Here is a 24,363-nt window from a genome sequence, read left to right on the forward strand (position 1 = left end):
ACCCTCACCACCTCCAAATTCCATCCCTTCATTAACCTTTGCTTTTTTTCTTTTTAAACAGACTTTGGCTCAATCTCAGGCCATGGCAACATGATGGATAAATGCTCTGTAACAAAATTGATCTTGAGTAAGCCTACAAAAGGTCCACCAGGGCCTTCTCCGCCATTAATTATCTTGATAGTATCAAGCTATTGGGTTGCTGGTCTTAGTCTTGCAATGAGCCCGCTGTCACCCCACCAACACCTGACCTGCTGCAACCCGCCCCACACCCTACTGTGTCCTTCCCCACTGTCCTGTAAACTGTAACCTCACAAGGACAGGGCTCGCCATTGTTAGCTTATTCATTGCAATTTATATTTGTATTTTGTATCTACACCTGTTTGCACCAAGGAATCAGTGCTGCTCTAAAAACAAATAATAATTAATAATAATTTTGCCATCTTCAACTTTATTAGGCTATGTGCACACGTTGCAGATTTGACTGTGGAATTTTCTGTGCAGTTTCTGAATTTCTTGGCAGAAAATGCAGGTCAGAATCTGCGCCCTTTTTTGGTATGTGCACACGTTGCAGATTTTTGTGCAGATTTCTTCCTTTTTTTTACCCCTGCAGATTTCTATTATGGAATGGGTGCAGAAACGCCGCAGATCTGCACAAAAGTAGTGACATGCTCCTTTTTTGAATCTGCTGCATTTTCTGTGCAGATTTTTCCGCACCATTAGCACAGCATTTCTTTTTTGCCATTGATTTACATTGTACTGTAATCACTTGCGGAACTGCAGCGTTTCTGCGCGGAAATAAAAGCTGCAGATCTGCAGGAAATCTGCAACGTGTGCACATACCCTTAGGATAACAGACCAATCTGATAGGATGTGGCTGATGGACCAGGCACTTTCACAAGCTATAGTTTTTTCTTCTGCTAATGTGCACTTACCGTTTATAAAAGTATCTTGAGCCTGCCCATCCACCTCACTATTACTGGATCTTAAACGGTTCTGTACCAAAAATGCAACATCTGTAGGAGAAGTGGAATAGCAGTTACTTTACCAAATAGCTGTGTAAACCAACCTTTCTGTACATAGTCTGGTATTGAGTTATGTTCTGAAATGAATCACATTACTAGAATTACAGTGGCCGCTCCACTTGCTGCTACAGTAGTGTTATGACGAGTTTTATAGTGATAGCAACTGTATATAATATAGTCTTCTGTAGTTTAACCTTTGTCCGGCTGAGTAGGTACAATTGTAACTATTCAGTTTTAAAATTGCAATAACTTTTTTTTCGAAAAGCCGTAGAGGGCTGAAATTTCGTGACATCTCTGCAGTTTTGGTCCAGAATATATTGGCCAAATTTCAATAAAATATATATGAAGGTACAATTGTACCTCTGCAGCCTGTTAAGGTTGTAAAATTATGCAGCCTGACGAAGGTTAATGACCATTTGGGCCACAATAAATGCAGAATTCATAATGAAACCCTTCATGCTTTGGCAAATTTTCATTTGAGTGCTTTTGTTTTTTTCCTCCCCTTCTCTCTAGTGTCATAACCTCTTTATTTTTCTGTGAAGAGCTGAATGAAAGACCGCAGTCCATCAAGTTCAACCTTTCTCCACCAATTATCCATTTTGTGTCACTTACCGTATTTTTCGGACTGCAAAACGCACTTTTTCCCCCCCAAAAAAGGGGGGAAAATGGGGGGTGCGTCTAATAGTCGCAATGCAGGCTTACCGTGGCGGCAGAGGTGCGGTGGCAGAGGGGCGGCGGCAGAGGTGCGGCGGCAGAGGAGGTGCAGTAAGCGGGGTCCCTTTCTCCGGTGAGGTGATGCAGCAGCCCGGTAAGCAGCAGAGCCGGGTGAATCCTGTTGTTATCGGTGGTGGCGGCCATTTTCCTGAGGCAGTGCGTGCGCAGATGGAGCGCTCTGCTTCCCGGGGCTTCAGGAAAATGGCCGCCGCGATCTCCATCTGCGCACGCGCAGCCTCCCGCGGCCATTTTCCTGAAACCCCGGGAAGCAGAGCGCTTCATCTGCACACGCACGGCCTCAGGAAAATGGCCGCCCCCACCGATAACAGGATTCACCCGGCTCTGCTGCTTACCGGGCTGCTGCATCACCTCATCGGAGAAAGGGACCCCGCTTACTGCACCTCCTCTGCCGCCACACCTCTGCCACCGCAGGATTCAACCGGCTCTGCTGCTTACCGGGCTGCTGCATCACCATACCGGGGAAAGGGACCCCTCTCACGCCATACCTCTCACTGTGCCTCCTCATCCCAGCACCTCCTCATCCCAGCACCTCCTCATCCCAGCACCTCCTCATCCCAGCACCTCCTCATCCCAGCACCTCCTCATCCCAGCACCTCCTCATCCCAGCACCTCCTCATCCCAGCACCTCCTCACCTCTGCCGACACCATGCCTCCTGTGACCCTGCTCTGCCACCGCCAGCCCTCAGGTAAGATACTGTAAATTCGGACAATAAGACAGACCCCCATCTTATAAAAAAAATCTTTTTTTCTGCAATTTTCACCCCAAATTTGGGGTGCGCCTTATGGTCCGGTGCGTCTTATAGTCCGAAAAATACGGTAATTATCTACAAGCCACAATGTTATGTGTGCTGAGGAATATAGTGTCTCTTGTGGTAGGGCATTCTAGTCTAACTGTAAGGAACCCTTTCCTGTTTAGCTTCCAGAATCGCCTTTCTTCCACTTGTAATGAATGCTCCCTTGTCCTTGGTATGATCTTTGGAAGAAACAAGTCATGCGCCAGTCCTTTGTACTGACCACAAATGTATTTATACATATAAAAGCAATCTCCTCTGAGACCTTTTTTGTTCTAAGCTGTACAAGCCCAATTTTTCCAACCTTTCATCATATGAGAGGCCTTCCATCCCTTATAATAAACTAGTTACCCGACTTTGAACTGATTCTAACTTCTGAATATTCTTTTCAATATGTGGAGCCAAAACGGAATCCCATATTCTAGATGTGGCCTCACCAGTGATTTATAGAGGGGTAACAATACGTTGGGATTGCAGGATTTTAGCTCGCTTTATATACACACAAAATCTTATTTGCTTTTGCGGTTGCTGCTTGACATGGAGTATTGCTGTCCAGCTTGCTTGTAACCAGAATACCCAAGTTCTTCTTCTGCTCTGTAGCACCAGGTATATTCCCATTTAATGTATATGCAGCAATAGGATTTCCCCATCTTAGGTGCATTACTCTATATTTATCTACATTAAATCTCATTTGCCAAGTGTTTGTCCATTCAGACATCTTATCCAGACCGTTTTCTAAAATTGTAATGTCAAGGTCAGTTTTTAATATCCTACATAGTTTGGTGTCGTCAGCAAAAACTGACACTTTACTCTCAATCCCATCCATAAGGTTATAAGAAGACAAGAACACCCTGGATATATACCTGTGCCAGTATTTGACCCCTAAATTTGACCAAAACTAAGCATCTTGGGAATGTAGTAAGTTGGGAAGAGCACTGTTATGCATCTTTGAATTGAAAAATCTTTTTTGTGGCTATCCACACTTGAACTGCACGTCTGTAAATTGGCAAAGTGTGAGTATTCCTCAGTTGCCTCAAAGACTCTGAAGATTCAAGGAGTGAGCAAGGTGGTGTTCAGAATGAGGCAAATAATTACACTGGGGAACACAATTTTTTAAGAGTTAGGTCAGACAACTGTTCTTACTTAATTTTTGGATGCTGAATCCAGAAATGATCTCAGTTTTTCTCCATCACGTCAAGTTTTTGAACTATAGGATTTTTGTCTTCTCAAAACTATGTAAACTACTGTACCTAAAAAGTGTTTATTATTTTTTTTAAATAGTACAAATATGAACAAAAAATGAAATATATAAGAAATAGGCATGACAAAGTTGTGACTACTCTTACAAGTTGCCACGTAGCTCTATAGGAGTCGAATTGTAATCAGATAACAAGTCTTATTACAGATATCAGTGCAATTGTGCTTCTCTGGCAGGTAAGTTGTGGAGGAAAAACTTGACGTGCTAGAAAAAAACTGACTACATTTTTGGAATCAGCATGCCAATTTTAGTATAAATCAGCTCAAAAACCTAACTCAACAGAAATTTTTTTTCAAATTGTTCCCCTGTGTTATCTGCTATGCAGTGTTGTAGAAAGAAAAGTTGGCCAGCTAAGTAGTATGAGAAGAAGTCAGGGAGTGCCGCACCTGCCTCATCCCTGGGCCTCAGAAGAGCGGGCTGTTTCAGTTTGTGTAGATTTGAGGCCCCTATGAAGGATGCGAAATGGGAGGTGATCATGGCAAAGACCTTTGGGTGACTATAGAGGCTGAATGTTCCAGAACATCTAGGAATTTAGGAGGACTATCATTTTAATGACATTGATTCTACCAGCTGACACAGGGAGGCCACCCCATCTTCTAATTTTCTCCAGCACGTGTGACAAAAGAGGATATATTTCAATTACGGAGTTGCTTATGAATTCTTACTGTCTGCATACGTAGATATTTAGAATCCATCCCCTGTTTTTCATCATATAGTGCTTAGAGGTAACAACATGGCTTTCTGCCAGTTTATTTTTAGACAGGAGAACCAACCAAATTCATCAGTCAGATCCTTTACTGAAGGAAGTGTAAGGCTGGAGGCACACCAGCGTACAGCATCAGATGCGAGCGCATGGGATGTGATCTGCTAATACCCTCGGCTCCTGCTCCGCTGCAAGCAGGAGCCAAGTGTCAGTGTTCTGTGCGCCAATCCTCTCGCATGACGGCTGTGGAGGAGACAGAGAGATTAATTTCCTCTGTTGCAGGCGTCAGCATATACCACACTGCACTCGGGTGTCATCCGAGCGCAGTGTGATGTTTCACTTGCACCCATAGACTTGTATGGGTGTGAGTGAGTTGAGTCTTGCTGCCAATCACAGCATGCTGCAATTGTTCTCTCATGCCGAATCGGCATGAGAAAATAATCGCAAATCTGAGCTGCCCCATAGGATAACTCTGGGCTGAGTGCTATGCGATGTTTAAGCACATAGCACTTGGCCCTGTTATACAGTAGTGTGACTCCGGCCTAAATCTGGGTCTGGCTATAAACAGGAATAAATCATCAGGCAACCAATTTAATCCCTTGATATCCTGAAGTCTGGCGGATCCTGACAGCTAGTGATTCCATGGCAATGGCAAACAAATGGAGTGAAAGAGGGCACACCTGTCTGGTTCCTCTCACCAAGGGAAACATAAAACCATTAGTCAGGACTTTGGCATTAGAAGATCGATACAAGACTACAATCCATCTTCTGAAGCCTGGTCCAAAGCCAAATTGTCGGAGGGCCTTCTCAAGGTAGGACCACTCAACCGAAGCATTCAGAGATGACAAGGCCCAATCTTCCTGTCCTTTCCATCCCAACTGTGCAATTACCTGCGCTCTCCTTATATTATCAAATGTAGATAGACTTGGAATAAATCCGCACTGGTTTGAGTGAATACTTTTAACACTAACTTTATATAGTCTATTTGCTATAATTTTGATCAAAATTTTATTATCTAAATTTAATAAGGATATGGGTGTATATGATACACAATCTTCGCGAGCCTTATCTGGTTTTAGAGTTACCACGATATTGGCATCGTACAAAGATTTCGGTAGAGAGCCTTGTTCTTGTGAGCAATTATATACTTTAAGAAGATGAGGCCAGTTGGTCTAAATATCTTATCTAGACTTCCAAAGGGAGTTCATCTGCAACCAGAAACTTCCCTTGCGCCATACCTCTGGCAGCGTCCATTATCTCTTTTTCAGTAATAGAAGTCCATACGACTGCAGCACTGTCCTCTACGAGGATCATGATATTTATACCATCCAGGTATTCTACTACACATTTGAGATGGGGGAGAGATCAGCTCTAGTAATAATAGGAAATTAACTGAAATGCCCCTGGGTAGCTATTCCAGGTGTGACACCTACTCAAGTGTCTCCTCACTTCTGAACACATAGTCAATTCTGGACAACATATTTCTAGGGAGAGTATGACAAGAGTACACTCTAGAATCACCATTTCCCACCATCCAGAGGTCCAGCCATCCTAGCTCACCCATAATAGCCTGTAGACATGAAGGCCCCTGAGCACCATCTCGCATAATGTTAACCAACAGTTTACATTATTAATGGACCCTCAAAAAGATAAAGTCCCCTAAACAGAATGTTGGAGCAGATGTGGCTGCAAATATAGCAGTCTCTTTTAAGACTTCCAGATTAGCTGGAGGGGGATTAAATATAGCTAAGGTGACAATTGATGAACCTTCAAGGTATGCAAAAATGAAAATATAGCGTCCTTCGGTGTCAGACTGTGAAGATACTACCTCCCAGCTAAGGCTACTTTCACACTAGAGTCGTACGACGCACGTCGCAATGCGTCGTTTTGTTGAAAAAAACGCATCCTGCAAAATTGCTTGCAGGATGCGTTTTTTCTCCATAGACTAACATTAACAACGCATTGTGACGTTTTGCCACACGTCGCAACCGTCGTGTGACTGTTGTGTCGTGTTGTGGCAGACCGTTGGCACCAAAAAACGTTGCATGTAACGTTTTTTGGTGCGTTGTGTCCGCCATTTCCGACCGCGCATGTGCGGCCGGAACTCTGCCCCCTCCTCCCCGCAGCTCAGAATGTGGCAGCGGATGCGTTGGACAAATGCATCCGCTGCCCCCGTTGTGCAGCGCTTCCACAGTATGCGTCGGTACGTCGGCCCGATGCACTGCAACGGGCCAAGTACGACGCTAGTGTGAAAGTAGCCTAAGGGATTTATGCACAAGCACCGAAACTCCGATAGAGTATAATGTGTGATAAAAAGTACAGGGATCCCTGTAGCCATGGCTTCAGCAAGAGACTACTTGTGCTTGGGGTGCAACCTGTCATGTTTATGCATATAATTTTGGGGTACAAACAATGCTTTGATAATTTTTATTGCATTTTTTGTGGTAGATGCTGCAACATCTTTACAGTGTTTACCATGCAGGTTATTTCACCTGTATGGTACAAACTGTAAAGATGTTGCAGCATCTATGTGATATTTTGCTGTATCTGACTTTTCTTTTATAAATTTGTTTCATATGGTGGAAAAGCTGTGAGATTTTTCACAGTCTTCTATGAGGCCCAGGTGTAATAGCGTAGCAGGAAGGGATTAAAATACCTGGTGCCTTCCTTTTTAATCATTCTGACAAATTTCCTCCTTATACTCTTGATCAGTCCACACCAGGGGAAAGTGATCCAGATTACAAACTGGATTTAACATGGCAATTGGAGGAACCACACCAGAAAGATTAATAAGTTGGACACCTGCTAGTTACTGTGAACTGGAGGTTCGTTTTAAATACATTATAAGGGTTTACTGTCAAATGTCAGCTATGATAAAACTATGATAATAGTTTCTACAGGCTTATATGTACTAATTGTTTACACATCAAAGTTCATCATACACAAAATACAATGCTAAGGCTACTTTCACACTAGCGTTTTCTGCAATCCGTCACAATGCGTCGTTTTGCAGAAAAAAACGCATCCTGCAAAAGTGCTTGCAGGATGCGTTTTTTCCCCATAGACTTGTATTGATGACGCATTTGCAACGGATTGCCACACGTCGCATCCGTCGAGCGACGGATGCGTCGTGCTTATGCGGACCGTCGGGAGCAAAAAACGCTACACCGCCCCCACCTCCCCGCACCTTACAATGGGGCAGCAGATGCGCCGGACAAATGCATCCGCTGCCTCCATTGTGCAATGCGCTAAACGCTAGCGTCGGAATCTCTCCCCGACGCATTGCGACGGGGAGATTCCGACACTAGTGTGAAAGTAGCCTAAGATATATGATCATTTGGCTGACAACTATTTTCCCATAACAATTTCAATTGGTCTCTAGAAGAGAAGAGACTGTAATCAGCTGCTGGATAATGCAATCCTAAGGCACATGGAGGTACAGTGTTAGCCTAGACAAGACAAGGCAGTGAGTCTGTCCAGAAGTTGTCTGATCAAGACAAGCCCTTTCCTTTTCAGTACTCGTGGATATTATACAGGGAAGGTCCCCTGCAGAGTATGTTCCTTTACAAGCCAGAACTGAGAACTGTATCCTTGTATTACATGCAAAACCGTATGCTGTAGACCTAATTCCTAAAAGTGGATGTGGTGAATCACGGCTGCCATCTGATAAATAATGCAGTAAATGCCTTGAGTGTGTGAAAGAGTATGCATTTGTACAAATAAAATATTAGTACTTGATATTCACACAATATTTTAGGGGGGGGCACTTAAGCTAGGTTTTTTTTTTGTTTTTTTTTATATATAAAAGTCCGGGGTCGAGTGCCCGACAGGCAGACAGACGGGCACGGCTGGCACTCAGGCAGACGGGCGGGCACGGCTGGCACTCAGGCAGACAGGGTTGATACTCTGGTAGGAACTGGTATACAGGCGGGTGTATGGAAACAGGTAAGAACCTGTTCAGACTGGAGAGTATATGGAAACAGGTAGGAACCTGTTCAGACTGGAGAGTATATGGAAATAGGTAGGAACCTGTTCAGGCTGGAGAGTATATGGAAATAGGTAGGAACCTGTTCAGGCTGGAGAGTATATGGAAACAGGTAGGAACCTGTTCAGACTGGAGAGTATATGGAAATAGGTAGGAACCTGTTCAGACTGGAGAGTATATGGAAACAGGTAGGAACCTGTTCAGACTGGAGAGTATATGGAAATAGGTAGGAACCTGTTCAGGCTGGAGAGTATATGGAAATAGGTAGGAACCTGTTCAGGCTGGAGAGTATATGGAAACAGGTAGGAACCTTTACGGCAAGTTGCTGAACAGAGGTAGAGCAAGAGCGGATGCAAAGCAGAACCACAGAGAGCAGAGCTAAGAGCAGAGCTAAGAGCAGAGCTAAGAGCAGAGCTAAGAGCAGAGAAGGAGAAGGCGGAGCTAAGAGCAAGAGACGTAGAACCGCAAGGAGCGGAGCCAGGTAGAACCGCAAGGAGCGGAGCCACAGTGCAGAGCAAGGTCAGAGTGCAGAGCAAAGTTACAGAGAGCAGAGCAAGGTCAGAGTGCAGAGCAAAGTTACAGAGAGCAGAGCTAAGTTACAGAGAGCAGAGCTGAGAGCAAAGCCACAGAGTGCAGAGCTGAGGAAAAAGCTGAGAGACACAGAACCACAGTTTGTGGTAGAACTGACAGTGGCGAACAGAGCAGAAAGATAAGGCGGAGGTACACACAGCAGAGTGGGAAATTATTAATGGCAAAGGAGGAGCAGGGACGGACATAAACCGGAGTACAGACAGGAACGGACACACAAACAGAACACAGATTAAGGCCTGCTAATTGCAGCCCTCTGAGACAGGAAACAGACACAACCTGGCAGCTCAGTAGCAAGTGCTAACTGAGGGAAATAGTTTGCTCAGGCATCCTCTAATGGGTGAGGATGCCTTAAGTATCAGAGGCCTCAAGGCTATTGGCCAGGAGCACCTTAGGGAGGTGCACACAGTCTCAATAAGAATCCGGAGTTGCTTGCGCCGCCCCCCCTATGCACACAGCAAGGAAGTGTACACAGAGCAAGCGGCCATGGAGCACATGGCATGGAGCCGGCGGCAGACAGATCTCACAGCATGGCACTGGGTGAGTGAGTAGATGTAATAGGCAGGTGGGGAATGGAAGGCCATGCAGTGATGCCGGCAGGGTTGTTGCAATGGGGGAGCCATGCACGCAGGGTGGGAGGATGGGGGAGCCATGCACGCAGAGTGGGAAGATGGGGGTGCCATGCACGTAGGGTGGGAAGATGGGGGAGCCATGCACGCAGGGTGGGAAGAAGGGGGAGCCATGCACGCAGGGTGGGAGGATGGGGGAGCCAAGCACGCAGGGTGGGAGGATGGGGGAGCCATGCACGCAGGGTGGGAGGATGGGGGAGCCATGCACGCAGGGGAGGAGGATGGGGGAGCCATGCACGCAGGGTGGGAGGATGGGGGAGCCATGCACGCAGGGTGGGAGGATGGGGGAGCCATGCACGCAGGGTGGGAGGATGGGGGAGCCATGCACGCAGGGTGGGAAGATGGGTGAGCCATGCACACAGGGTGGGAAGATGGGTGAGCCATGCACACAGGGTGGGAAGATGGGGGAGCCATGCACACAGGGTGGGAAGATGGGGGAGCCATGCACACAGGGTGGGAAGATGGGGGAGCCATGCACACAGGGTGGGAGGATGGAGTATAAATATGGAGTATAAATACTGGGCCCTATAGGGGGGACACAGTGTAAGAGGACAGTGTGAAGAGGGGGCCGGTATAGAAAAGAGAGGTCAGTGTGAAGAGTATGTACCGTAAGAGGGACAGTGTGGAGGTCATATTTTTTATTCAAGAGCATTATAATGCCACTTGTATCTTTAAGGGCATCATGTGGAGATTTTCTGCAAAAGAGGAGAAGATGGAAGTCTGCAGAGATGGCTGTGGATGAGAAAACTCATCATGGGATCTGGACAAGATGAAGAAAAGAAGGAGAATGGCTCGAGAGACGACATCATCTATAAGGTACCTGGATGTAAGTGTTATTGGTGATACTGACTAACTCATGTTTTTATTTTTGTTAGGAGCATTAAAGGGTTGTCCAGGTTTGTGATGAGTCTGCAATCATTCTTTGTGACTGCAGACTTCTGAGTTCTCACAGTGCCCACTGCACGCTGTCAGAATTCTCTCATGCTGGGGATTTACATACATGCAGTCACGTGCTGACTAGACATGTGTGGCCTCCGTCAATGAAAATTAACTGAGTGAGGCCGGACACGTCTAGTCAGAATGTGGTCAGAAGTATACAAATCACATACTTGTGCTGACATGACTGTCCACCGGCCAGGGACAATCCTAAAAGTGTGCAGTGCATGAGTTGTGAGAATTCAGTAGCCTGCGATGTCAGGATTCAGCTCTGCAGGTTCCAGTAGTCGTCAGATGGACAAGTCACTCATATGCGATTTTCATACGTATGGTCCTGTGACAACGAGCTTCTCTTCTGCTTCTCTCAGTTTTTCACTGAACATTGAGAGCATTAGGGAGAGGAGCTCGTAGGCACATGACTGAGTGTGCAAATCGTATATGTCCTTGGCGGAGGGGGGGGGGGGCACCAAAATGAATTCTTGCCCCTGGTGCCAGAAACCCTAGATACACCTCTGCCGGTATGCCACTGCGAGCAGTGATTACCGGGTCTGGTGGAGGGATGTCTGTGCACAGGCAGTGAGACAGGGACTGAGGGTGAGCACAGAGAGAATGGAGTCCCGAAGACTGCCCGTCCTAGTCTACGCCGTAGCCTCATTATAGGAATATGTCAGTTAATAGTTTTTCTAAAGCTTTATAGCTTTATATAGTTTTAGGTCAGTGAGGGATGGTTAGGGATGAGCTAGCAAGGTGAGGGGACAGGTAGTGATGGCTACTTGGACATGTGCGGCAATTGCAGTTTTGCACTTGTGGTGATACAAAAATCACTGCTAGCAGTGTTTTTTTTCCCATTGCTGCAAGTACCGCATTTGCCGGATCGCGGCAAAACCGCAAGTGCCGCACATGTCCGCAAGTCCCATAGGGAATGAGGCCGAACGCAGTGTTGCCGTAAGTGATCCATTACGCGGCAGATGCGGAAAAACTGCCGGATCTGCTGCAAAAGGCTACTTTCACATCAGCGATTTATGGCAAAGTCACTGCCGATAGTGTCATACTCACCAAAGGGGGAGGCAGCACTAAAAGCGCCTAGGGCAGCAGAACTCTAAATACGGCCCTGAGGTCTGTACTAGTAACTGATATGACACAGGCAGAGCTCCGAGTCAGGTCTGACCTGTTTGCTCCACTACGACATAATACATAGATAATGAGAAGTATGCCACAGAGCTGTGGCTGACGAGTCGTCTTCCTGTATCCACCCATATTTGCAGTGTCCAAGGCTTAAAAAAAAAAAAAAAGTGGACTGTCTCCAAATATGTTTGCACGTCACCTACAACATTTTTCCAGGACCTTCTTGCGTCAGTTCTTTCCCCTTATAATACACTTAGAAATTGTGTCTGTTCTTGGAGACAATGCAGAAGATTAGGTTAACAATTTACTGTCCAAATTTAGTGAACTAATTCTAAATGCCAAGTTATCAATGATAAATATTTCCAGCGCACTCTTTTACTCACCCGCTTCTTTGGCACAGTTCTCCGCACTGTCTGATTCATGTGGTGTTTGTTCTAGGTCAGAATGACTGGAATTCTACAAGTAAAGCAGAAGATGCCACATACAGTGTTACCATAAGCTTCACCTTTGCCACAATCTTTAGGAGGTCTTATGCAATTCATCTCCAATCTAGTCATCTTCCACTTGCTATGAAATCCTTACCAGAATTTTGCTGCATTGTTCTGAGCTTGGCTCTGCCGACGTTGATGAAGGAGTGTTGCAACTACTTCCATCCTTCACCAGAAAAATAAGCAGAAAGATGGCAAGAAATTATGATACAACAATTGTGTAATGAATGAACATGCGATACAGTTCAGTAACTGTTGATAAGATGTGAGATAATCCCATTACATGGCTAAACAAATATTCATTTTCTTTTTAATATTAAAATTCTATCAAAAATGCATATAGTCAAAAGAAAATGAGAATATGTAAACACAGGAAAAAATGCTAACTGACAAAATGATGTTATCACCAGCTTCTCTTTCTATTTACAGTTTTGATGCATAATAATATATAATCTTCTTAATAAACAAAATATATAAATTGTGAGATGGTATATGTGAAAATATTTCATTCTGCTACAAGGTAATATTGTTAAAGGGAATCTGTCACTAGATTTTTGCCCCCTAATCGGAGAGCACCACGATGTAAAGACAGATCTAGATTCGAGTGATGTAGCATTTCCTGGGCTGCTTAAAGGGGATGTCCGTTCCAAATCAATAAGTCTGCAGTGACTGTGTGACTGCAGACTAATGAATACCCCCAGGGCATGCATTGTGCGCTGCCAGGATTTGGCGGTTTCTGAGCTGACACCAGAGGGTATGTATATGTTATACATACTTCCGGCCAGAGCCCAACCAGTGGGCGCAGCCTCAGTCCATACACTTGTATAGTGATGGAACCACCCAATGAGAATGGCCAACTAGAAGATGCGGCCTTGCTCCATACAAGTGTACGCACTTGGACGGGCCCTGGCCTGGAGTATGTATAAAACATACACACCCTACGGTCAGAAACTGGCGAATCTCTGCAGAACTGGGGGGGATTCATAGGTCTGCAGTCACACAGAATGACTGCAGACTTAGCGATTTGGCCCGGTCAATACCTATAATGTAGTTATGATAAAATCACTGTTTGATCAGCAGGAGAATATCACTAGAAGCATAGTAAACCTGCTGCCAGGTGGTCAAGCATATGCATGAGATCTGTATAACCCGCCCATCACACCACTGATTGGCAGCTTTCTGTCTACTCTGTCTACCCTGTACAGGTGCAGAAAGCTGCCAATCAGCGGTGTGGGTGGGGTTATCCAGAGCTACGTATTCAGAGAACTGCTAGATCTGCAGCAAAGAAAACAGCCAAAAGCTCAGTAAGTGACACATCACTGGAATCAGGGTCTCTGCCTCTACATCATGCTACTCTCAGCAAAAGATTAATTTTAAGCATTTAAAGGGGAACTTGGCACCAGGTTTTTGACACCTATTCTGTGAATAGCTTAATGTAGAGACAGAAACCCCAAATCTATTCTTATTGGGCTGCTTGATGTAGTTTTGATAATATCACTATTTTATCAGCAGGAGATTATCACTAGGGTACTAGTAATCCTACTGCCATGTAGTCTCACATATTTATGAGCTCTGTATTACCCCACTTCTACTACTGATTGGCAGCTCTCTGCCTATGTACAGTGTATATAAAAGCTATTACATCAGGTGTGGACGGGGTTATAGAGAGCTCAGCATTCAGAGAACTGCTAGATCTGCAGCAGATAACACAGCTGTTTTACCAAAAGACCACCAAGCAGCCCAGTAATACCTTGCTAGAATCAGGGGCTCTGTCTCTAAATCATGCTGCTCTCAGTTGGAGCTGCAAAAACCTTGCGACAGATGCCCTTTAAAAGAAAATGGGCAAAAGCAACAATATACAATTACCAAAATTGAGGATCAACTTTTCAGTTTTGTTTGCTATTCCAAATATTTGCACTTTGTTTGACATGTCAAATATATAAAGAATAAACATTTATTTTAGTCCCATTGGAGGACTCCCTCCCTATATAACATTTATGGCATAGAGATCTTCTGTAAACAAAAGACTGGTGGCATTAACAATAAAGTATAATAAGAGTACGACCACAGAAGAATGGGGGAATGGTATGGTGCAGATTTAGTTACAGATAGTATTTACAACGCAGAGATATGATGTGCTAACACGGAGAGAACCCCAAAAAAACTGCATGCATCCATGTATCTGCAAATATTCAAGCCAAGCACTCGTATATAAAAAATGTCTAGTGAACACATTAGCAGATAGGAATGGCACTGGTCGGACAAAAGGTGTGGACTAGTGGTAATAATAATGCTCTCAGTGTGAGAAACAAGATGATCTTGTAGTTATGATACCTTTCAATAGCTAACAAAAATAAAATAAATGATGTTACAAGGCAAACTTTCAGGACTTCTCATGTTCCTACCTCAGGCATGGTATAACAAAGTTTCTGAAGAAACACAAATACATGCACAAACAAACAGCAAAAAAAAAAAAAAGAGGGCCATGGTATAATAAATGAACCTTTGAATAAACAAACAAGCTGAACTCCTGAATCCTTACTTGGATTAGATTAGTGGTGCGAAAGTTTTAGAGCCCCAATATCCAAGTAAAGGTACCGTCACACTAGACGATATCGCTAGCGATCCGTGACGTTGCAGCGTCCTGGCTAGCGATATCGTCCAGTGTGACACGCAGCAGCGATCAGGCCCCTGCTGTGATGTCGCTGGTCGGGGAAGAAAGGCCAGAACTTTATTTCGTCGCTGGCTCTCCCGCTGACATCACTGAATCGGCGTGTGACACCGATTCAGCGAGGTCTTCGCTGGTAACCAGGGTAAACATCGGGTTACTAAGCGCAGGGCCACGCCACGTCACCGCTCTGCTTTCCGGCCGCTGTGCTCACAGCCAGACCAGAGAAGCAGAGCGCCGAGGACAGACAGCGGTAGGTAAGTATGTAGGGTTTGTTTTTTTACTTTAACGATGGTAACCAGGGTAAACATCGGGTTACTAAGCGTGGCCCTGCGCTTAGTAACCCGATGTTTACCCTGGTTACCGGCATCGTTGGTCGCTGGAGAGCTGTCTGTGTGACAGCTCTCCAGCGACCAAACAGCGACGCTGCAGCGATCCGGATCGTTGTCGGTATCGCTGCAGCGTCGCTTAGTGTGACGGTACCTTAAGATCAGATGCCTGGTGACGCTCAACTTCTTTGGAGCAGATTCACTGAAAAAAATCTCAGGATGGGAAGAAAAGGTCCTTAAACCGCTGGTAAGACAGCCAGCTATTTAACCCCTTCATGACCCAGCCTATTTTGACCTTAACGACCTTGCCGTTTTTTGCAATTCTGACCAGTGTCCCTTTATGAGGTAATAACTCAGGAACGCTTCAACGGATCCTAGCGGTTCTGAGATTGTTTTTTCGTGACATATTGGGCTTCATGTTAGTGGTAAATTTAGGTCAATAAATTCTGCGTTTATTTGTGATAAAAACGGAAATTTGGCGAAAATTTTGCAATTTTCACATTTTGAATTTTTATTCTGTTAAACCAGAGAGATATGTGACACAAAATAGTTAATAAATAACATTTCCCACATGTTTACTTTACATCAGCACAATTTTTTTTTGTTAGGAAGTTATAAGGGTTAAAATTTGACCAGCGATTTGTCATTTTTACAACGAAATTTACAAAACCATTTTTTTTTAGGGACCACCTCACATTTGAAGTCAGTTTGAGGGGTCTATATGGCTGAAAATACCCAAAAGTGACACCATTCTAAAACTGCACCCCTCAAGGTACTCAAAACCACATTCAAGAAGTTTATTAACCCTTCAGGTGCTTCACAGCAGCAGAAGCAACATGGAAGGAAAAAATGAACATTTAACTTTTTAGTCACAAAAATTATCTTTTAGCAACAATTTTTTTATTTTCCCAATGGTAAAAGGAGAAACTGAACCACGAAAGTTGTTGTCCAATTTGTCCTGAGTACGCTGATACCTCATATGTGGGGGTAAACCACTGTTTGGGCGCACGGCAGGGCTTGGAAGGGAAGGAGCGCCATTTGACTTTTTGAATCAAAAATTGGCTCCACTCTTTAGCGGACACCATGTCACGTTTGGAAAGCCCCCGTGTGCCTAAAAATTGGAGCTCCCCACAAGTGACCCCATTTTGGAAACTAGACATCCCAAGGAACTTATCTAGATGCATAGTGAGCACTTTGAACCCCCAGGTGCTTCACAAATTGATCCGTAAAAATGAAAAAGTACTTTTTTTCACAAAAAAATTCTTTTAGCCTCAATTTTTTCATTTTCACATGGGCAACAGGATAAAATGGATCCTAAAATGTGTTGGGCAATTTCTCCTGAGTACACCAATACCTCACATGTGGGGGTAAACCACTGTTTGGGCACATGGTAAGGCTCGGAAGGGAAGGAGCGCCATTTGACTTTTTGAATGAAAAATTATTTCCATCGTTAGCGGACACCATGTCGCGTTTGGATAGCTCCTGTGTGCCTAAACATTGGCGCTCCCCCACAAGTGACCCCATTTTGGAAACTAGACCCCCCAAGGAACTTATCTAGATGCATAGTGAGCACTTTAAACCCTCAGGTGCTTCACAAATTGATCTGTAAAAATGAAAAAGTACTTTTTTTTCACAAAAAAATTCTTTTCGCCTCAATTTTTTCATTTTCACATGGGCAGTAGGATAAAATGGATCATAAAATTTGTTGGGCAATTTCTCCCGAGTACGCCGATACCTCATATGTGGGGGTAAACCACTGTTTGGGCACACGGCAGGGCTCGGAAGGGAAGGCGCGCCATTTGACTTTTTGAATGGAAAATTACGGTAGCTCCAATTGTTAGCGGACACCATGTCGCGTTTGGAGAGCCCCTGTGTGCCTAAACATTGGAGCTCCCCCACAAGTGACCCCATTTTGGAAACTAGACCCCCCAAGGAACTTATCTAGATGCATATTGAGCACTTTAAACCCCCAGGTGCTTCACAGAAGTTTATAACGCAGAGCCATGAAAATAAAAAATAATTTTTCTTTCCTCAAAAATGATTTTTTAGCCTGGAATTTCCTATTTTGCCAAGGATAATAGGAGAAATTGGACCCCAAATATTGTTGTCCAGTTTGTCCTGAGTATGCTGATACCCCATATGTGGGGGTAAACCACTGTTTGGGCGCACGGCAGGGCTCGGAAGGGATGGCACGCCATTTGGCTTTTTAAATGGAAAATTAGCTCCAATCATTAGCGGACACCATGTCACGTTTGGAGAGCCCCTGTGTGCCTAAACATTGGAGATCCCCCAGAAATGACACCATTTTGGAAACTAGACCCCCAAAGGAACTAATCTAGATGTGTGGTGAGGACTTTGAACCCCTAAGTGCTTCACAGAAGTTTATAACGCAGAGCCGTGAAAATAATAAATACGTTTTCTTTCCTCAAAAATAATTATTTAGCCCAGAATTTTTTATTTTCCCAAGGGTTACAGAAGAAATTGGACCCCAAAAGTTGTTGTCCAGTTTCTCCTGAGTACGCTGATACCCCATATGAGGGGGTAAACCACTGTTTGGGCACATGCCGAGGCTCGGAAGTGAAGTAGTGACGTTTTGAAAAGCAGACTTTGATGGAATGCTCTGTGGGCGTCACGTTGCGTTTGCAGAGCCCCTGGTGTGCCTAAACAGTAGAAACCCCCACAAATGACCCCATTTTAGAAACTAGACCCCCCAAGGAACTTATCTAGATATGTGGTGAGCACTTTGAACCCCCAAGTGCTTCACAGACGTTTACAACGCAGAGCCGTGAAAATAAAAAATCATTTTTCTTTCCTCAAAAATTATGTTTTAGCAAGCATTTTTTTAGATTCACAAGGGTAACAGGAGAAATTGGACCCCAGTAATTGTTGCGCAGTTTGTCCTGAGTACACTGATACCCCATATGTGGGGGTAAACCACTGTTTGGGCACACTTCAGGGCTCGGAAGTGAGGGAGCACCATTTGACTTTTTGAATACGAGATTGGCTGGAATCAATGGTGGCGCCATGTTGCGTTTGGAGACCCCTGATGTGCCTAAACAGTGGTAACCCCTCAATTCTAACCCCAACACACCCCTAACCCTAATCACAACCCTAACCGCAACACACCCCTAACCACAACCCTAACCCCAACACACCCCTAACCACAACCCTAATTCCAACCCTAACCCTAAGGCTATGTGCCCACGTTGCGGATTCGTGTGAGATATTTCCGCACCATTTTTGAAAAATCCACGGGTAAAAGGCACTGCGTTTTACCTGCGGATTTTCCACGGATTTCCAGTGTTTTTTGTGCGGATTTCACCTGCGGATTCCTATTGAGGAACAGGTGTAAAACGCTGCGGAATCCGCACAAAGAATTGACATGCTGCGGAAAATACAACGCAGCGTTTCCGCGCGGTATTTTCCGCACCATGGGCACAGCGGATTTGGTTTTTCATATGTTTACATGGTACTGTAAACCTGATGGAACACTGCTGCGAATCCGCAGCCAAATCCGCACCGTGTGCACATAGCCTAATTCTAAAGGTATGTGCACACGCTGCGGAAAACGCTGCGGATCCGCAGCAGTTTCCCATGAGTTTACAGTTCAATGTAAACCTATGGGAAACAAAAATCGCTGTACACATGCTGCGGAAAAACTGCACGGAAACGCAGCGGTTTACATTCCGCAGCATGTCACTTCTTTTGTGCGGATTCCGCAGCGGTTTTACAACTGCTCCAATAGAAAATCGCAGTTGTAAAACCGCAGTGAAATGCGCAGAAAATAACGCGGTAAATCCGCCATAAATCCGCAGCGGTTTAGCACTGCGGATTTATCAAATCCGCAGCGGAAAAATCCGCAGAGGACCAGAATACGTGTGCACATACCGAAACCCTAACCCTAGCCCTAACCCTACCCCTAGCCCTAACCCTACCCCTAACCCTACCCCTAGCCCTATTCTAACATTAGTGGAAAAAAAAAATTTATTTTTTTATTGTCCCTACCTATGGGGGTGACAAAGGGGGGGGGGTCATTTATTATTTTTTTTATTTTGATCACTGAGAGATTATATCTCAGTGATCAAAATGCACTTTGGAACGAATCTGCCTGCCGGCAGATTCGGCGGGCGCACTGCACATGCGCCAGCCATTTTGGAAGATGGCGGCGCCCAGGGAGAAGACGGACGGGACCCCGGCTGGATCGGTAAGTATGATGGGGTGGAGGGGGACCACGGGGGGGGGGGGGGGGGGGAATCGGAGCACGGGGGGGGATTGGAGCACGGGGGGGGGGGGGGAAATCGGAGCGCGGGAGGAGTGGAACGGAGCACGGGGGGGCTGGAATGGAGCACGGGGGGGTGGAACGGAGTGCAGGGGGGGTGATTGGAGCACGGGGGGGTGATTGGAGCACGGGGGGAGCGGACAAGAGCACGGGGGGGGAGCGGAGCACTGGACGGAGGGGAGCCGGAGCAGTGTACCGGCCAGATCGGGGGGCTGCGGGGGCGATCGGTGGGGTGGGGTGGGGGCACATTAGTATTTCCAGCCATGGCCGATGATATTTCAGCATCGGCCATGGCTGGATTGTAATATTTCACCCGTTATAATAGGTGAAATATTACAAATCGCTCTGATTGGCTGTTGAAAGTGAAACTGCCAATCAGAGCGATCGTAGCCACGAGGGGGTGAAGCCACCCCCCCTGGGCTAAACTACCACTCCCCCTGTCCCTGCAGATCGGGTGAAATGGGAGTTAACCCTTTCACCCGGCCTGCAGGGACGCGATCTTTCCATGACGCCGCATAGGCGTCATGGGTCGGATTGGCACCGACTTTCATGACGCCTACGTGGCGTCATGGGTCGGGAAGGGGTTAAAGGACAGCCCTTTTAAAAAAGCTCTCTACAATAGATCCTCTCCCTCAGAATGCCATCTTAGCCACCATGGAGGTGGAATTCCCATATTCAAGCATCCCACATGAAGATGGACTATCCGCTTGCCAAACCTTTCTTGAAGCTAATGGGATCCCTTCTGAGTCTGTATTAAGACTCACCACGTTTATCCTAACACACAACTTTTTTTCTTTCGGCATGGAGATAAATCTACAATGCAATGGAACTGCTATGGGCAGCAAAATGGCACCCCAGTATGCCAACCTTTTCATGGCTAAACTGGAAAATGACTTTTTAGCATCCTGCTCCTTCAAACCCTTGGCTTATTTCCGTGATATCGATGACATCTTAATAATCTGGACTGAATCTGAACAAGAACTTCTAAAATTTCATGACAAATTTAATACATTTCCCCCCACAATAAACCTGACATTGGACCATTCAAAATCGGAAATCAACTTTCTGGATACAACCATAAAAATTCAAAATGGTTCAATCCAGATATCAGTGTATCAGAAACCAATGGACTGTCCCACATACATCAGATGGGACAGTTTCCACCCGAAACACATTAAAAAGTTTATCGTTTACAGCCAGGCCCTTAGATATAATCATATCTGTTCCAGCCCAACGGATCGGGATCAACACTTAACACATCTTAAAAAGGCATTCTTAAATCAAGGCTACCACTCAGTCTCCATTGATGATCCGTACGTCAGAGCCACCAGGATCCCTAGAAGTCAATTACTTCAATACGGAGAAAAAGAAGAAATAATCATGCATGTCTGGTGGTAACATACAGCCCACAGCTTGAGGTACTGAGAAAAACCGCTAAAAAATGTCACCACATCTTACACAAGGATGTGCGGCTGAAGACAATATTCAAAGACCCTCCCTTGCTGTGCTACAGGCAACCTCCAAATTTAAGAAACATGATCCGAAGTTCAATGCCCTCAGATACACCGAAAGAAACTTAATCATGCAATATGAAGAGCTGCAAAACCTACACTCATGTAGAGACCAAAGACAGGATACATATTCCCAACACACAGTAGGCCTATAAGTTTCCTGGCACATTCACATGTTCTTCTTCCAATGTGGTGTACATAATTCTGTGCACTATATGTCCTATTGGGTGCCTCTATGTGAGAGAAACAGGACAGAAGCTGAGAGCAAGGATGAGGTCTCATCATCACACAATTACAGATGAAAAAAATATTTAACGGTGGCTAAACATTTCTGTGGTCCAGGACAAAACAAACATTATAGGAGTCATGTTAAAAGACATTTAAAAAAAAAAAAAAAAAAATCACAAACACATAGAAGGGTTGGGGAATACAAACTTATTAGTCTTTGATGCCATCCACACATTACTAAATCTGTCAGAAGGATTTATGACTCACTACAGAATCTTATGGATTTATGTCTATTACATCAATTAAGGAATTTGCTCCTCAGACCGTGTGGGGGCATCAGTCACAGAATCAGACCCCAATCAGAGGACAATAAAACATTCACACTCCTCATCTATGAACTGTTCCAATATTTATGAACATAACGGTTTATCACTCACATATTGGTAGTTCTGCTTCACGTCACTTGTCTTATCTATGGCATTATTTCTGTGCTGTGTTGTGCATAAATATGTGATTTTTCAGAATTTCTATTAGTCTATGCCTGATGAAGAGACCTGAGTAGTCTCGAAAGCTTGCAATTTGTAACCATCTTTTCAGTTCGCCATTAAAAAGTTATCAACCACTGAGGACTCTCAATTCTAAATATTTTTCTACAGAATCTGAGGAACCTGCTCCAAAGAAGTTGAGGGCACCAGGCCTCTGATCTTACTTGGATATTGGGACTATAAAACTTTCACACCACTAATCCAATTAAGGATTCAGTCTCTCAGCTCAATTTGTTTATTTATTCAAATGTTCATTTATTACACCATGCCTCTTTTTGCTGTTTGTTTGCATATATTTGTGTTTCTTCAGAAACTTTGTTATACCATGCCTGAGGAAGGGACCTAAGAAGTCAGGAAAAATTGCTTTGTAACATCGTTTATTTTATTTTTGTTACCCATTAAAAGGTGTCATAACTACAATATTATCTTGTTTTTCACACTAAGAGCATTAGTTTTTCAACTGTCTAACAGTACCAAACCCCTTTTTTTCTTTTGACTAATGGTAAAGCATACATAATGCAAAACGACTATGTAGGAGAAGCAGGGATAATACAATACACGTAAAACATGTGTAAATCAGCACAGTATACCCTTATGAGGACATTCTGGGTCATCACTAACAATATGACAGGCCACATTTTTATTAGATTGTCAACCATATAGGGGTCATATTAAATCTAATTTTTTGGTGTTGGATTTGTTTGGGCTAGCAGTCAGACTCAATCTACATTCACTTGAATCTATTCAGAGTCCAGACTCCAAAAGTGCTGGGACTGACTGCAAGCCTCCTTACCCAGATGAGCGATCTTACACACATACGAGGCTGTTACTTAAAGACTGGCATATAGGAGGCCGTTAGTTTGAGTAAGACCACAAACAGACCATATGGTAAGCTTGGGTGACCCCCAAGCATTGGCAGTTCTATTTTGTCATCCTGCTGCATGTGACAACACTTACTTGAAAATTAGTGCACACAGAGCGAACAACATGGTAACACATCTCTCTGTTCCGCAGGGACCCAAATAGATACTGAGGGGGGGAAAATGGAAATACCTTTAAACATTAAAATATTTGAAAAGTTTGACATATGCTGCAAGATATCCATTTACAAGTGGAAAATCAGTACAATACAATATCATATGCTGAGAAATATCCATATTAAGTGCATGCAGGGTTAATTATTAATAAAATGTGAGCGATGTTATAACATAAGATTAAAGAGTTGAGTGGTAGGCTGCATCTATCAGTTGATGAGCTGCTTATAACATCCCTCACATCCTATTAATTAACCATGCATGGACTTTATGTGGCTATTGCACTGCCTAGGAGATTGTATTTTACACAATATAGTGGATTTCATTGTAGCACATAAGGGGAGATTATATATATTATACATACATGTATTTATTTGATTGTATCCACTTTACTGTATTGATTGTATTAAATTTGTATTGCTATATACGCTACATCTGGTCTGTACACACCATGTTTGCCTGAAAGAGGCCCTAGCTTCCAGGGCAAAAATGACACATTGGCTCATAAAGTCCCCACTTATTTTATAGACTACAAAACACTTTTTAGCAAATAAAAAACAAATCTTGCCAACTATCCCCCTCTCCGCTAAAAAAAGTGTGCGTCTTAACAGTCCATTGGAAGATGCCCATGGGTACTTATGATGGAGAACACGGACACAGGGTCATTTACAAACACAGATAACCATGCACAGGGGTGCAGATCTCTCTTCTCCTGCACAACACTGACCAATCTGATTGGTGCAGGGCATGAGAGAAAGCTAAAAGGACTTGCACATAAGTAAAAGTGCATGGATACTAAATGTCCTGACTAGCTGGAGAACCTTTCAGGTCATATTGTCAGTCACATGCCTGGAAAGAACTTCAAAATTTGGTATTTTATACACAGCACATCTGTGTTTTGAAGCAGCAGAGCTGAGTATATGTAGCAGAGCTGTGTGTGTGAGTATGTAGCAGAGCTGTGTGCGAGTGTATATAGCCGAGCTGTGTTTGTGTGTATGCAGCAGAGCGGTGTGCATGCGAGTATGTAGTAGAGCTGTGTGTGTGTGTGTGTGTGTGTGTGTGTGTGTGTGTGTGTGTGTGTGTGTGTGTGTGTGTGTGTGTGTGTGTGTGTGTGTGTGTGTGTGTGTGTATGCAGAACAGCTATGTGTAAGAGTATGTAGCAGAGCTCTGCATGTGTGTATGTAGCAGAGCCATGTGTCTGCACGAGAGTAAGTTGTAGAGGTGTGTGTGTGTGTGTGTGTGTGTGTGTGTGTGTGTGTGTGTGTGTGTGTGTGTGTGTGTGTGTGTGTGTGTGTAGAAGAGATGTGTGTGTTCGAATGTAGCAGAGCAGAGGTGTGTGCATGCAGCTGTGTTGCGCACTGCAGAGAGTGTACATGATGTGCATGGTGGAAAACTAAGTAAGTATAATAAAAGTTGCAGAAACACACTAATGATCTATTGGCTACCTAACATACCTTAGTACTTGTAGATTAGTGATATTGACCACCCCCAATTCTTTACAACACCAGG

The 24,363-nt window shown here is 44.4% G+C and overlaps 1 protein-coding gene across 2 annotated transcripts in view; it reads right to left on the reverse strand.

Annotated features, from left to right (window-relative positions):
• The window catches only part of LOC138651626 (GRAM domain-containing protein 2B-like), a 111,287-nt gene that overhangs the window by 12,296 nt on the left and 74,628 nt on the right, over positions 1 to 24,363 (reverse strand). For both annotated transcript variants that reach the window (XM_069741956.1, XM_069741965.1), the window contains exons 7-10: positions 22,778 to 22,849; positions 12,355 to 12,426; positions 12,156 to 12,228; positions 933 to 1,013 (exon numbers count right to left, since the gene is read on the reverse strand). In XM_069741956.1, coding sequence (XP_069598057.1) covers positions 933 to 1,013; positions 12,156 to 12,228; positions 12,355 to 12,426; positions 22,778 to 22,849 — 298 coding nt within the window. The remainder of the gene's footprint in view (positions 1 to 932; positions 1,014 to 12,155; positions 12,229 to 12,354; positions 12,427 to 22,777; positions 22,850 to 24,363) is intronic.

The sequence above is a fragment of the Ranitomeya imitator genome, chromosome 1, assembly GCF_032444005.1.
Source record: "Ranitomeya imitator isolate aRanImi1 chromosome 1, aRanImi1.pri, whole genome shotgun sequence".
In the NCBI taxonomy this organism is placed as follows: Eukaryota; Metazoa; Chordata; class Amphibia; order Anura; family Dendrobatidae; genus Ranitomeya; species Ranitomeya imitator.